General features: G+C 40.4%; 1 protein-coding gene across 1 annotated transcript; it reads left to right on the top strand.

The window, feature by feature from the left end:
* The first annotated feature begins 2,087 nt into the window (after positions 1-2,087).
* On the top strand, positions 2,088-14,592 carry ACRC (acidic repeat containing). Its single transcript, XM_010293459.1, has 8 exons — positions 2,088-2,128; positions 2,500-2,573; positions 3,376-3,822; positions 5,202-5,361; positions 6,427-6,571; positions 8,421-8,559; positions 12,062-12,266; positions 14,340-14,592. The coding sequence occupies exons 1-8, from the start codon at positions 2,088-2,090 to the stop codon at positions 14,590-14,592; spliced, it is 1,464 nt and encodes a 487-aa protein (XP_010291761.1).
* The last annotated feature ends 239 nt before the right edge of the window (positions 14,593-14,831 follow it).

Raw genomic sequence — 14,831 nt, 5'->3', positions numbered from 1 at the left:
TCAGTGTTCACAGCTATTTCAGACCAGTAGAGATGCAGATCTACTTGCTGTTGACCTAATGTTCTTGATACTAGTCTGCATTTTATTTTTTGCAGCCATGCCCTGTACTTCTCTTCCAGCAGTGATGACGAATTTGAAATGTGTAAGTAGTAGCACATGTTAGTTTGTTGTCTGAAGGAGTATGAAAAGGACACATTTCTGTCTCGTTATAGCAAAATAGTTTTTATGCATTGTTTTCTTTTGTTGCTCCTGCTGCAAAGTACATTTTCTCCTTGCAGTGCAGTGTTGCTAGCTATATGCCACAGTGAATATTCTTGAAGCTTGTATCTCAATCTTGGATGCTTTTTGCCTTGCGTTATTTTTTCTTGTTGCCTCAGCTTTGTCTGTTCCCTGTCACTCACTCACTTCCTTCTTAGTCTATGGAGCATCTTTGAACAAACACTTTCTCTAAGCAGTTACTGTTCTAAACACGTCTAAACTACTCAGAATTCCCTCTTGTGTCACGGCTTTTGCTGCATGAGTCTTAGCCAGTCGGAGGGATGTTTTTGGCTTTTCATAGTGGCTCAAGGCCTTGGTAAGATGGAATCAGAGAGTAAATTTTACATGATGGCTTCTGCTGTGCATAACTTCCTATCTTTATGTTTAGCCTATAGGTACAAAACCTGATATTTGTATTTTTCTTTTTGATAATAGCCATTATGACTATCATTTTGTGCTAAGGTAGTTGAGTATGCACTGGTTTTTTCCTGTTGCAAGAGTTCTATTTAGCTCATTCCTTAGATGGACTAATCATGGCTCTACCACATCTCAAGTGGGTTTCAGACTGGTAAGTAATTTAATGGTTTGTAAATCTTGCAATGTGTTCCTTTTTACGTATTCAACATTTGAACAGAGATCGTAGAAATGGTAAGGCAACAAGTCGTATCTGTTTATTTTGCCTTTTGCATATCAGTGTTGTGTTAGTCCAGCAGCTTTTAAAGCAGATTTCTCGTTATTTTAGAGTTTATGCTGCACTCCAGCTCAGTGCCATGTGAATGATCTTAAGCATTGTCAAGCCTTACTACTTATGTCCAGTTGAATTCAAATGTGCTATGTATAGTTCCTGCTCTACCTCTGGGCTTTTAAATCTGATAACTACTCCAATACTGTTCATTCATTAGGTCATTGTTCACGTTCCTGTAATTTTTAAAACTTAAATATTTTTCAGTCTGCTTTTTTTTTTTTTTTTTTTTTTGCTGCTTTCTTTTTGCCTCCTCCATCCGTGAGGCTGCTTAGTCCAAAGTCATGTGTCAGTTCTGGTATGGAAGGCAGCTGAGAATAACTAGTTGGGTCTTGGAGCAGAATATTTTCAGAGCTGTTCTTTTGTCGTACTATCGCTACAATGACAGTTGTAGGAGAGAGTGAAATGAAAATATGTGTCAAGAGACAGGGAACTGAAGAGAATTGATTTATTAAGTAGCAAGTCATATTTTTCTGTAAGCTTTTGGTTTCCTGTGACCAGCTACCAGCCGTCTTAGTTTGATGCTGCTTCATGGTCTAGGAATACTGCGGTTATGATCATCTAGGAAAGCTGCTGGCCATTTGTGCTTCAATGAGCCACCCTGATGTGGCAGCTTGGAAGGCAGCAGATGCTCTGTTTACTTCTTTTGTAATGAAAGTAGTGGTGAAGACTACTGGGTGCTAAAACTGAAAATAACTTATTTCTCCAAATACTTTTTGAGCTTCAAGGTCTTGAATTCTTTTTTTCCCCCCACCTTGTGCACCTCTTCAAAGAGGACAACATTCAGTACCATCCCATGCTTTTTTAACTTACAGTGTGCTACAGGGTAGCAAGCTCAGCTGCTCCTCTTTGTACCAGAGTCTGGTGCTGGGCGATGATTGAATATTGAAGGAAATGCTAGACAGCTGCTGTCGGCTTTGAGGAATTAAGAGTTGGAATTATATGTAAAGGATTCTTATGTTGTTTGGGTTTTTTTAAGACTTTAGACTGGATTTTTACTAGTTGCAAACTTTTCTCTTAAAGAAATGCATAACAAAACCAGAACCTTGTTCATAATTAATGTCTTACTGTTTCAGTTTTAGCTAGGATGAAAACTCCCAAATCTGTTTCTAAAAAGGCAGATGCAAGGTGGGTGCTGTAATTAATGACTTTTCAGTGTTTATATATTAGTTTTCTGTATCATATCTACTATTCAGAATACAGAAAAATGTTCAAAAGCTTTAGTGATTCATGGGTGGATACGTGTATAGGCGTGACTGCAAACAGAAGAACTGTTATGTGTTCAATCTGTATGTTCAGGACAAATGCGAACTGAGATGTTTGGAGGTGTACATGCTCAATTGCCATTGCTATTAATGGATATAGTTGGTAACATTTGCTGTGAGCAACTGATAATGTTATATTGGGTGGCTTTTTTAGTTTGCTTTTTTAGTAAGGCAAACTCACTTTATCTTCCCGCTTATGCCTACCTTCTCCCACATTATTTGCTTGTTTTACAGTTTGAAGGACTTAATTGATGACTCAGATGATTTCTTCTTGGACTTTAAAGTGAGAAAGAGCACAACGAAGAATGGCAAGTAATTGTCCAACAGCAAATATGAAGCAGGAATTTTAATGGGTGGAAAGATAGCTTTCATTGCTGACCTCATAGATTTCTGAGAGAGCTTGTTAAACATAATCATTAATGATTCTATGATTCTACGAAATGATCTCTGATCAAGAAGGGTGGGATCCCTTGCAGCTGAGGTGAATGTCAACCCTGAGACATGTATGCCAGCTGCAGATTGTAAAAAGCTAATGGAATGGTTTTTGGGAAAAGCAAGGAGGGAACAGCAATGGGGGAAGCAAGGTGGACCAGAAGCATGATTAAAAAAAAGTCACTAATAGATCTGACATGATGATCCCTTGGTCTTGATAAGTCAAATCTGAGATGTCAGAAGCCTTGTTTGTTGGCAAGTGCGTGCTTTGTGCTGTAGGCTATGGTCTAGTCAGCTAAGGCTGAGCATTTTTTAAGTCACCCTTCACCTTGTGGTTTTATAAAACTTTAACATTAAATGTTCAGCCTCACTGTTACATTGACATAACTTTTATTACTGGGAATGAAGATTATGCCAGTGCTAGCTACATTTTCAGGATTGTTAGACCTGATGGCTGATGTATATGTACATGGGGTTTAAGCTATTTTTTTTATACATCTTTCAGTGACTTTCCATTTAGTATGATGGTAAATGAGCAGGGTGTAATAAAGAAAATGCAAAGATGTATTTCTGTTCTTTGTGTTTTCCTATCTTTCAAGGGATTGTTTTGTATTAAGACAAAGGCAAGTATCCTAAATGAAATTACCAAAACTTTAATCTGTTTCTCTTGAATTGCAGCACAGAAGGATCATCAGACCCCGAAGAAGTTGATGACTTCTGGAAAGAAAAACGCTTACTGCAGTTCTTGGCAGCATCCAGAGGCTTCAAGTGAAGAAGACACTGAAGATTCTGTTTTTGTAGAAAGTTCATGGCATGACTACCAAAAAGAGGGAGTGAAAGACTTGAAAGAGAGTTGGAAGTGCATAAAACTCCCACCTCCACAGAATCTGAGAGAGTCAATCTCCAGAGGCAGTCCAGACTTGCTTGCTAGAAGGAAAGAAAGAAGCTGTGAAAAGAGTACAGAAAGTAAAGTGCCAACTGTGGCACTACGACAAAGGACAGAGGTAGAATCAGATAGCTCAGATGACGAATTTGAATCATTAATAGACCGAATAAGGAAACGAAGTATACCCCAAAAACCAATCTTAAGCACAAGTAAAACTGTTTACCAGCCAAGCACAGTAGGTAAGCAAATGTTCTTGGCTAACTTGCTAGCTCCCTGTTGGCAGCAATGTTAGTGCCAATTGCCTTATTCTTTTCATTTGTGTGGCATATGTTTTAGAAGTGCAACCCACCATCTTGCAACTGAATTTGATGGAATCAGGAATTATTCCTTTGAGCATTCTGAAAAGTGATTCTACTAGTCTTGTGGTATCAAGGTTTAAATTTTTCACTATTGCTTGTTTTTATAATTCCTATAATTGTAGGCATTTTTAGTTTTTAAAGTTGTTCTGAAAACAAATCTAACTGGTGGGTTTGAATTATGTTAACTGCTATGCTACTTAAAGAAAATTAATTAGTGTGAAGTTATCATTTTGGTAAGACTGAAATTTTGAGCAGTTTAGATGCTATTAATTTCATATTTGGATTCATAATTGATTTTATTTAAAATACAGTTTATAATGAGAATTTCCTTAAGTCAGTGGCTGCTTCTCTCCTTTGACTAACTGAAGTGAGCTCCAACTGGAAGATTATAAAGGGGGAAAAGGGCTATTGCTGAGTAAAAGCAGGCGAAAACAGATCTTTCTAGGCACCTTGTTAACGCAAGGTGCCTTCCTCACTAACAGGGACTTGTTCAGGGCAAAGGAGACCTATGGAAGAGGATGGCTGACAGCATAGAAATATGCCCTGCGAAAGAGCACTTTTTTTTTTTAATTGCAATATGTCAACATGGTGTAGAAAACATATTCTAGAAGTGAGCTGGCAGCTGCATTGGCTTCTCTGTATATGATTGAATAGTGAAAAGGACACAAGTGGCCCAAGTAGGGGAAGAGTTATAGAAAAGCCAGCAGAGAGAATGTCTACTGAAACTGCAGAACTGGAAGCAATCCTTGATTTCTGGTGTGAGGGTCAGTCATTTTATGTGTTTGTCCAGATGTGGACTGGGGAAATAGGCAGCTATCTGATCAGTACTTGCCTGTGAAAAAAATGACGTGACTTATGGTACATGACAGAAGGTTAGAATGATTTTTTTGTTCAAATGGTGTCCCTGCATTACTGCTCCCAGTAATGCAGGGACACATGTGCTGGTGATGTATTTTGAATTGGTGAAATGTCACAGAAATGCTTGAGTGATGTCACAGATGCTTTTCCCTCCATTGAAATGTTTGAAAATTTGGAGTCTGCCACTCCTTCATTGAATGATAATTATTGTAGTATGTAACAGTAAATTACTTTTCCTTCCATTGTAAAAGCCTTTGCTTTAAGTATGCACAGTAAGAGTGTGTATGCTGAGGTAGAATATTGCACTTTTTTCACCGTTATCTGTTACCTGGTTGCTGATGCCTGTGCTCCCAAATCTTTGATGGCATCGTGTAATCCTGTGACTCTTTCTGTTGAACTAGAAAACATCAAGACACCCTGTGAAGATGCCCAGCCCTTGAGAGGGGAGGGAGTCAAAATGCCAAGGCCAAACTCCATTTCACTTCAAGAAACAACTGCTTCTGCAAGAACTCCTGGGAATGAATTGGTCAGTTGCTCACAATCAGCAAAGACAGAGAAAAGGTAAGTGTTTCTCCATCTTTACTACGTTCTAGGACCATTACAGGTGGACAAAGAGATGCTGAGCATTTTGCCTAGTATGACATTCTGATTTTTCTGATACCTAGAAACTTCTGCTGTCAGTTCAGCAGTTGTTAACGGTTAAGTAGCTGGAAATCAAAGTGTTCAGTCTTAGGTACGACAGGGAGAATATAAGCTGGTATCTGCTTATTGATGACAAATAAATCTGACAAATATCAAATCTTCTTTGTAAATATTACTCTCTTGCTATTCCTTGTCTTGACACAGCATACTTTAACGTGTGCTGGCCCTACCGATTCAATCTATCCAGCTGCCTGCCTCTGAATATATATCAAAACTGATTCTATTAGTAATTCATGCCTTTTAACAAGCTTATCTTGATATTTTTGACCTGTATCCTTATAACTTGCAGAATTCATGTTTCTTTTTCTATACGTGGATACACCTTAGCTTTTCAGAAGAATGCCTTTTCCATTTCCAATAGCTGCCTTTATTCTGCCTTTTAGCCATGTTATGTTTCTTTTAGTCATTTTATAATTGTGTATACCACTACAAAACCATTAAATGATGTCTTTGCTGCCGTATTTGAGCTAGTCATCCTAGTGGAGTATCTACTTCCCCTGTATGGATTCCTGAGGTTTCCCAGAACATCTTTGGCTATGTTTCTAAAAATATACCTTTATTGTTGTTGATCATGTTAGGGCTGTTCATATATTGATCAAGTTTTGGTATAATTGTGGTTCACTGTTTCACAAAGATCTGAGCCACCCTCTTTTCCTACTTAGGAGTCCTCAATCTAGTTTTGTGATTTAATGAAATAACTGCAGAACTACTGCAACAGCTCTGCCTCTTCATGCCCTGAAGGGTGAAGAAGACAGTATAAGCATGTGTGCCCCACTGGCCTTGTGAGGGCAAGCTGGTGAAAAGTTGGGAGAGGTTTATGCCAGTGGCAGCATCCCAGGGATCTTTATTGGCTATAAAGTGGACGTTATTTTTCAGTGTGGTATCTCTGTACTTCAGTAAACTGCTTTATGGCTTTTTTTGCAGGCTCAGGGTGTGCTCAGTGCCTGGCTGTTTCTTGCAAGATCTCTCAAATCCAGCTTCCCACTATGTGAAGTATTTCAAGAAAAATAAAGAGGAGCTGGCACAGAAGCTCTACTGTCTGTACAATAGCACCATCTTTGAGCAGAAGGTTAGCTTCAAAACAAAAAACTACAATTCTGAAATGCTGATTAATATGTTGTGCCTCACTTCTTGATGTGATGGTCTTTATCCTCTTCAGTTAGTAGAAGTGAAGCTTTATGGCAATGGCTTATGCTTGAATTAGTTCAAGCAATTTCTTTGGAAGGGGTTTATCGCCACTGTGATGCAGTGGCTTTCAGCTTGGCTTGCTTTCCCAGCTGTAATGGTGTACCATCCTTAAGTGAGCAGTCTGGATGATCTCCAAGAGTCCTTGATGAGAGAAACTGCTACATGAGGGGCCTTGGATCAGTTTTGTCTTTGACGAGGTGACTGATATTCATCTTCCTGTATTTTCTAGTACCTGCATGGTCATCAACTCAGCAGCCCAGGAATGTTTCTGTTGCTGCCTCTGTGGTAGTAGACCCCAGCAAAAGCAGCTATGGCTTTCTGCTGCTGAAAGAAGCTCAAGGTTGCCTACCACCATTGCTTATTCAGCTTTTACTGAAGTAACATGTACTAGTGAACTGTGAAGCATTACCACAGCCTAATAGCTAGTTGTAGCACAACTTTTCTTGCCTGCAGCTGACAAAAGCCAAGTGGCAGGAACGTATGCTGGGGAGCAGGGAGCTGGTGGATAAAAACACTTCCCTTTGTTGTTAGGGCCTGTTGTTTCATGCTTAGTCATGCTACACACAGTCTTTATTCACTCCTATTACATGTTCATGTCTGCCATGCTGGAACAGATTAAAAAGCTGCTTATCCTTTGAATAACAGTTTTGGGTGAACCTAAAGCTATAAGTTGTGTTTCAAATTGAAGGTTCAATTTCAGGGAACCACTGTCTTGACCTTTACATCTTCTGGGATATTGGAGACCCTCCTCTGGTGAGAAAGGAAGGACACTGCCCTCGGTAATTACAATGGAATTTCCTTCAGGAAGGAAAAGTTTCTGTGCAGCTGAGAAAATATTGTTGAACTAACCAAGGACAGGCTGAGGTCATGATTTCACATAAAGCTGAGCTGAACAGGCTCACTGTTGCTGAAGGCAAAATATCTCACTCCCCAGTGCTTCAGCCCCGTACCTATGCTGGCACTTACTAAGCTCATTAACTCATTTAGATGGCAGAAAACTGTTAGTAAAAGAAAAAGAACAGGGCTAACCAAGATAGATATGACGAGGACTTACAAAATCAGAAGCGGCACAAAGGATAATCAAGGGGTGATTATTCACCCTCTCACAGTGTGAAGGTGCATCAAATTAAAATGGCAAGTTGCAGGTTCAGAACAACCAAAACAGATGGTACTTGACCTGTAAATTATTAAGCTGTAGAACTTCTGATCATAGACTATTGGGGATGCTAACGATGCATATGTGTTCTTGAACTTGCGTACATACTCTCCCCCCTAAACACATTCACACACTCTCTCCCCAAAACACCAGAAAACAACTCTGAGGACTATTTAAGACAAAGGAACCACCTGTGGCTCAGTGAGGTGGTGTCTTGCAAATGACTAGTAGTTGGAAAGAGTACTTTTTTTTGAAGAGGAAGTTCTGTTTTACGCCTGGCCTGGCCTTGTATTTCCTCTTAAGCAGCATGTGTTAGCCACTGTTGGAGAATAGAGGGAACTAAGGGACTTTTTGTCTCATCCTGCATTGTGTAACTCCCAGTGTTGGTTACAGAAAAACTGATGATGGGAATAAGAAGCCATGGAGGTTAGGTTTGCATCTTAAGTGACTACAGTGTTAAGGGCACTAACAGAGACATTCTCTACTGGCTTTGCAGTAAATATAAGGGGAGGCCAGAGGGCCAGAAGAAGAGAGGTAGGAGAGGGCAGATTATGTGCACTGTTCTGTTTTTCAGTTACCAGAGAAAATGATAATAATCTGGAATAAGAAAATGAGAAAAACAGCTGGATATTGTGTAACTGGACAGACAGAAGGTCCTGAAGCAAAGCGTTACGCTCGCATAGAACTTTCAGAGAAAGTCTGCGACTCTGCAGGTGGGTAAAAGAAACGATATGTTGGTTGTTCTTTGAGAAAGCGAGTTCTAGAGATAAAAACGTGAATCTGAGGCCTAAGAGATCTGGAACTGGACCCTGTTTTGAAATTTCATATTACCTTGAATAAAGAAATCCATTAATGGTAGTACTTGTCCTCACAGTCCTTCTAAGAGGCTGTGCAAATTTACAAAATGTGAGAACAGAGATGTATTCATGCTAACTGCAGTGTTTTGTTTATATTTCTTATTGATTTGAAGACCTATACTCTAATTCTATATGCACTGTAATGGCAATCTAAAATCTGACTTCTTCCATCATAGCTAGCCACCTTGTTGGTAGTATTTAAAGCTGGAATAAAGACAGGTCACTGTCAAATTAAGTTCTGTTATGTGGTGAGTACTGTAACTTTTCTCCATTTTCCTGTCCCAAGCTGGGGAAATGAGTGTTGCAGTTACTGTAGGAGAACCAGTTCTGTAATGAATAGAATATTTTGAAGTAAGCTTAATAAATTTGATTTGAGAGATACAACAGAGTACCCTGGGAATCTGCTTTTGAGGGCTTAAAAGTCCATGAGTGCTGGTCCGTTTTTTAGAAGCACAGGAGCCCATTGTGTCAGAAGTCAAGCAAGCAGGGCAGAAGACCAGCTTGGCTGAACAGGGAACTCCTTATGGAGCTTAAGAGGAAAAAGAAATTGTATGGTCTCTGTAAGTGAGGTCAGGCATTGCAGGAAGATTACAGAGCTGTAGTTCGTATATGCAGGGAGAAGACATGAAAGGTCAAAGCTCAATTAGAGTTGAAACTGGCCGGTGTTGTGTCAGACAGCAAGAAGGGCTTTTTTAAGTACATTAAAAGTACATTAAGTACTATTATAGCAAGAGGAGGTCTAAAGAAAAGGTTGGACCAATGCTTGTTGATAATGGTCATTTGACTAATAGGGATAAGGAAAAAGCAGAGGCATTCAGTGTTTTTTTTTTTTCCTCAGTCTTTAATAATACTGATAGACCTTGAGCCGCCCAGTCCCTTGAGTTGGAGGACTACAAGTGTGGGAACAGTGACTTTCCATTTGTGGACACTGAAATTGTAAGGGACCAGCTGTATCAGCTGAATGCTCACAAGTCCTTGGGACCTGATGGGATTCAACCCAGAGTACTGAAGGAGCTGGTGAATGTTATGGCAGGACCCCTCTCGATCATCTACCAAAGGTCTTGGGAGTCTGGGGAGGTCCCTGCTGACTGGAAGCTTGCCAGTGTTATTCCAATTTACAAGAAGGGTATGAGGGAAGACCCAAGAACTACAGACCTGTTAGTCTCACCTCAGCTCCTGGAAGAATTATGGAGAAGATCGTACTGGGTACTACTGAAAGGCATTTAAAGAATAATGCGATCATCAGGCACAGTTAACATGGGTTCACAAAGGGAAAGTCCTGTTTAACTAGGCTAATAATCCTTCTATGATAGGGTCACCCACCTAGTGGATGGAGGGAAGGCATTGGATGTAGTTTTTCTGGATTTTAGTAAGGCTTTTGATACTGACCCTCACAGCATCCTTCTGGACAAGTTGTCCAACTGTGGGACGAGCAAGTTCATGGTGCGCTGGGTGAAGAACTGGCTGAATGGCAGAACTTAGAGTGTTGCAGTGAATAGGGCTACATCTGGCTGGTAGTGAATGTTATGGCAGGACCCCTCTCGATCATCTACCAAAGGTCTTGGGAGTCTGGGGAGGTCCCTGCTGACTGGAAGCTTGCCAGTGTTATTCCAATTTACAAGAAGGGTATGAGGGAAGACCCAAGAACTACAGACCTGTTAGTCTCACCTCAGCTCCTGGAAGAATTATGGAGAAGATCGTACTGGGTACTACTGAAAGGCATTTAAAGAATAATGCGATCATCAGGCACAGTTAACATGGGTTCACAAAGGGAAAGTCCTGTTTAACTAGGCTAATAATCCTTCTATGATAGGGTCACCCACCTAGTGGATGGAGGGAAGGCATTGGATGTAGTTTTTCTGGATTTTAGTAAGGCTTTTGATACTGACCCTCACAGCATCCTTCTGGACAAGTTGTCCAACTGTGGGACGAGCAAGTTCATGGTGCGCTGGGTGAAGAACTGGCTGAATGGCAGAACTTAGAGTGTTGCAGTGAATAGGGCTACATCTGGCTGGTGACCAGTCACCAGTGGTGTTCCTCAGGGTTCAACTCTAGGGCCAGTCCTATTCAATATATTTATCAACAATCTGTATACAGGAGTTGAATGCACCATTAGCAAGTTTGCTGATGATACCAAATTGAAAGGTGCTGTTGACTCTTGAGGGAGAAGATGCCTTGCAGAGGGATCTAGATAGATTGGAGCATTGGGCAATGATCAATGGGATGAAATTTAACAAGTCCAAATGCCAGAATTCTGCACCTGGGGTGGAGTAATGCCAGACACAAGAATAAATTGGGAGAGAAGTGGCTGCAGAGCAACCATGCAGAAGGGGATCTGGGGGTGCTGGTTGGCAGCAGGCTCAATATGAGTCAGCAGTGTGCCCTGGCAGCCGAGAGGGCAAACTGCATCCTGGGGTGCATCAAACACAGCCTAACCAACTGGTTAGGAGGTGATTATCCTGCTGTATTCATCATTGGTGTGGCTTCACCTTGAATACTGTGTGCAGTTCCAGACCCCACAATTTCAGGAGGATGTGAAGGTCCTTGAAAGCATCCAGAGGAGGTCAACCAAGCTGATGAAAGGGCTGGAAGGAATGTCTTATGAGGAGTGGCTAAGGACTTTGGGTTTTTGTTTAGTTTGGAGAAAAGGAGACCTCATTGCTCTCCGCAGCTTCCTGAGGAGATGAAGTGGAGAGGGAGGTGCTCATCTCTTCTCCCCGGTATCCAGTGATGGGACATGTGGGAATGGTTCAAAGCTGCACCAGGGGAGGTTCAGACTGGGCATTAGGAAGCATTTCTTTACTGAGAGGGTGGTCAAACACCAGGACAGGTTTCCTAGAGAGGTGGCTGATGCCCCATGGCTGTCTGTGTTTATGAGGCATTTGGACGATGCCCTTAATTACGTGCTTTAACTTTTACAGCTGTTGCACTAGATGATCATTGCAGGTCCTTCCAACTGAAATATTCTATTCTAATTGTGGAGAAAATCCAGTGCTCTGCTCTAGTGTTTCAGGATGAAAAATATCAATGTTAGAGAAACAATCAATTAATCTTGATCTAAATAAAGGTGTTTCAGGTCTCAAAAAAAACCCAAACAGAAAACTCAAACAGATTAGGTGTGCCGAGAAGTAACTAGAATGTAGAATTAGGGCTAATCACAAAACTGAAAATGCACTGAGTAAAACCTTGTTTTGGGGCACTTTATCTTATCAAAACATTGGTAATTTCAGCCTCCAAAATAACTCTTGCATCTTAATAAAGAAAGAGCATCAAAGGTTTGAAGCAGCGACCAAGGATAGAAATCTGTACTTCCCCATATCTGACTGATCTTAATGCTTTTTGTTTGCCTTACCCCAAGATCGTCTTCGAGACACGCTAATTCATGAGGTTTGCCATGCAGCCACCTGGCTGATCAATGGTGTTCGCGATGGACATGGACGATTCTGGAGATTCTACGCCAATAAATCAGCTGTGATTCATCCGGAACTGCCAGTAGTAACACGATGCCACAGCTATGAAATTAATTACAAATTCATCTATGAGTGTGTTCTGTGCAAAGCTATGTGAGTAATGTTTTGATTTTGCATATGACTATGTATTAACTTTGTCTCTAAATTGGCAGTCTCCTGTGTCTAGAAATCATGGGTCTCTCAAACTGTGGAGCAGTTGGGATACTCTCCAAGTTGTCACTTCACGTTTCCTGAGTCCACAGAACCTCACTACATGATTCCACATATTTGTTTCCAGGTAGTTTCAGTTCCAGTTCAGAGGTCAGGACAGGCAGAAGTGTCTTCCGAGGACCATTGATGATGTTGGAAGGCTTTTGGGAAGCAGTAAGATATCAGAATACATGCCTCAGCTTTGAAGGATGTAACAGGGGAAGGTCACACCCCACGTGGGTGCTCTTACTTTTCAAACATTGCTCAAATGATGTAAATTTGGATTCACCTTCTACAGTAGTTAATATTGAGTGAACCTGTAAACGTTTTTGCTTATCTCTGATTTCATGATCAACACTGATCCTTTGATAGGCTTTTTGGGTAGGGGGTGGTATTTCCAGTCTTAACTAAGTAACTACATCAGGAGTAATACTTCCATGAACCTACACAGACAGAGCAATGACTGGATCTGGCACATCCCTGTAGAATGCATGTAAGCAAAGTGCTAGCATGTGTTGCAGAAAGAAAGCATTTCAAATTTTTGAAATCTATCCACATTTTACAAAGTAACATCTTTGTGCCATGACAACAATCTAGATTTGATCTAAGGAAAAACAGTCCACAAGGAAGTGCTAGACTTGGCATGGTGAACTGAGTTACTTTTTATATGCTCATCCTTGTAAAGATACTGAGGACCATCTGATGCTGAAAGAAGTCAGTAGTAACTGGAATTCAAAAGCAGAACAAGTTCCCATAAAAACCGGGCACAAAATGTGTGACAGTATTTAGATGTTAGAGCATAGTATCAGAGGAAGCTTTCTGGGTTTTGTATCTTGATGACTTTGAATTACGACTAAACATTTTGACTAATCTTGTATCTTTGTTATGGTAATGCTAAGTAAAATGTAGAGATCAACTATATAATGATTTCTATTAGTTTAAAACTCTATAAAAGCTATAGTCAGTTTTCTAGTTGATCTTTTACCTCATGCAGTCTTTCAGCTTGTGTATGTATTAAAGATTAATTTAATGTATTAAATAGATGTCTGTAACCACACAGATGTTAGCAGCACTGTGATGTGAAGGATTGAAGCTAGGACACAGATCTACTGACAGATTGCAACATTGGTTGTTGCAACATCAGACTTCTATCTTCCTTATTGCATTTGTGAAATAAGAACGATATGTATTGCTGAGATCAAGCAGAAGAAATAGTTGCTATAGTAAATTCACAGGTTTCATACCTTTCATGGGTATAGAAGGTGTTGCCTTTTCTGGAAGATCATAGCTGACTGCAGGCTTCTGTATGTAATGACTTCAGTCTCAGTGGGAGACCATGATGGTTAGTGACTTCAGTTCTGCATAGCCCAGGAAAGTGGCTGACAATGGTGTAATTTTTTTATTTTTTTTAATTATTTTTTTTTTTTATTAAAAAAAAAATTATCCCCTCCACCAACTTTACAGGCTAAACACATGCTCAGGAAGCATGCATGGGATTTTTTTTATTAGGATCATATGTGCTGCTTCCAGAAGCACTGGAAGGAAACAGTATTTCACATATGAAAAAATCTTCCTGAAGTGTTTAATATGACTGTGTAATGCATTAGTTGCTTAGATGCAACAGAGCATTGAGAAGATTTGATGGTGTGATGGCTTTGAGGAGAAAGTCCAAGGGGTAGTTGATACATGGGTTGTGGAGGTGTTTCAAAATGTTGTAGCACTTCATACTAGTAGGCTGAGAGTAAAAGAGACGAGAAAGATCGAAGCTGAAAAAGGCAGTGGAAAATGTTCTAAGGTAGAGAAATGTGTAATACAGATTTGATTGTTCCACTGCGTGAAGTATGTAGTCTGCTTCTAAATGTTCTAAAATGCTTGCTTAGAAATCTGACCTAAGTAGCCTGGCAGAAGAAGGGCGCCCTTTCCCACAAGGACTGTCTACTGCAAGTGTGAAATCAATGTCCTTTTTTTTCATTTCAGAATTGGACGTCATTCCAAATCTCTGGACACAGAGCGCTTCATGTGTGCGTTCTGTGGGGGGCAGCTGGTCCTGAGTCAGGCCACTCGGAAGGACGGCACTCCTGCTAGGACACATCTAACGCCCTTTGCAAAGTATGTGAAAGAAAACTATGGACTCACTAAAAGAGAGCAGCATGGTCTAAGCCATGCAGAAGTCATGCGGAAACTCAGTGCTGACTTTGCTTCAAAAACTAGACTTCAAGATTCCTTGTAATACCTCGATACACTTCCTTTCTTGACTCCACTTAAATTTTTTATGTAGTAGTAAATGAATCTGAGTTTAAGAATGCGTTTCAGAGGATTCCAGAAAATTCTAATATTTTAGCATTAAGTACTTCAAATAAAGAAGACCTTAAGGCCATTTCTAAAATGGGCAAGAGTGAGCAAGAAGAAATGATGATAGAAAGTCCATGGTGATGCACAAGTCAGTCAGGGTATCCTTCTTAGACTTCA

This window comes from Phaethon lepturus, unplaced genomic scaffold, assembly GCF_000687285.1.
Source record: "Phaethon lepturus isolate BGI_N335 unplaced genomic scaffold, ASM68728v1 scaffold11558, whole genome shotgun sequence".
Classification (NCBI taxonomy): domain Eukaryota; kingdom Metazoa; phylum Chordata; class Aves; order Phaethontiformes; family Phaethontidae; genus Phaethon; species Phaethon lepturus.
This window is presented reverse-complemented; position numbering and strand designations above follow the sequence as displayed.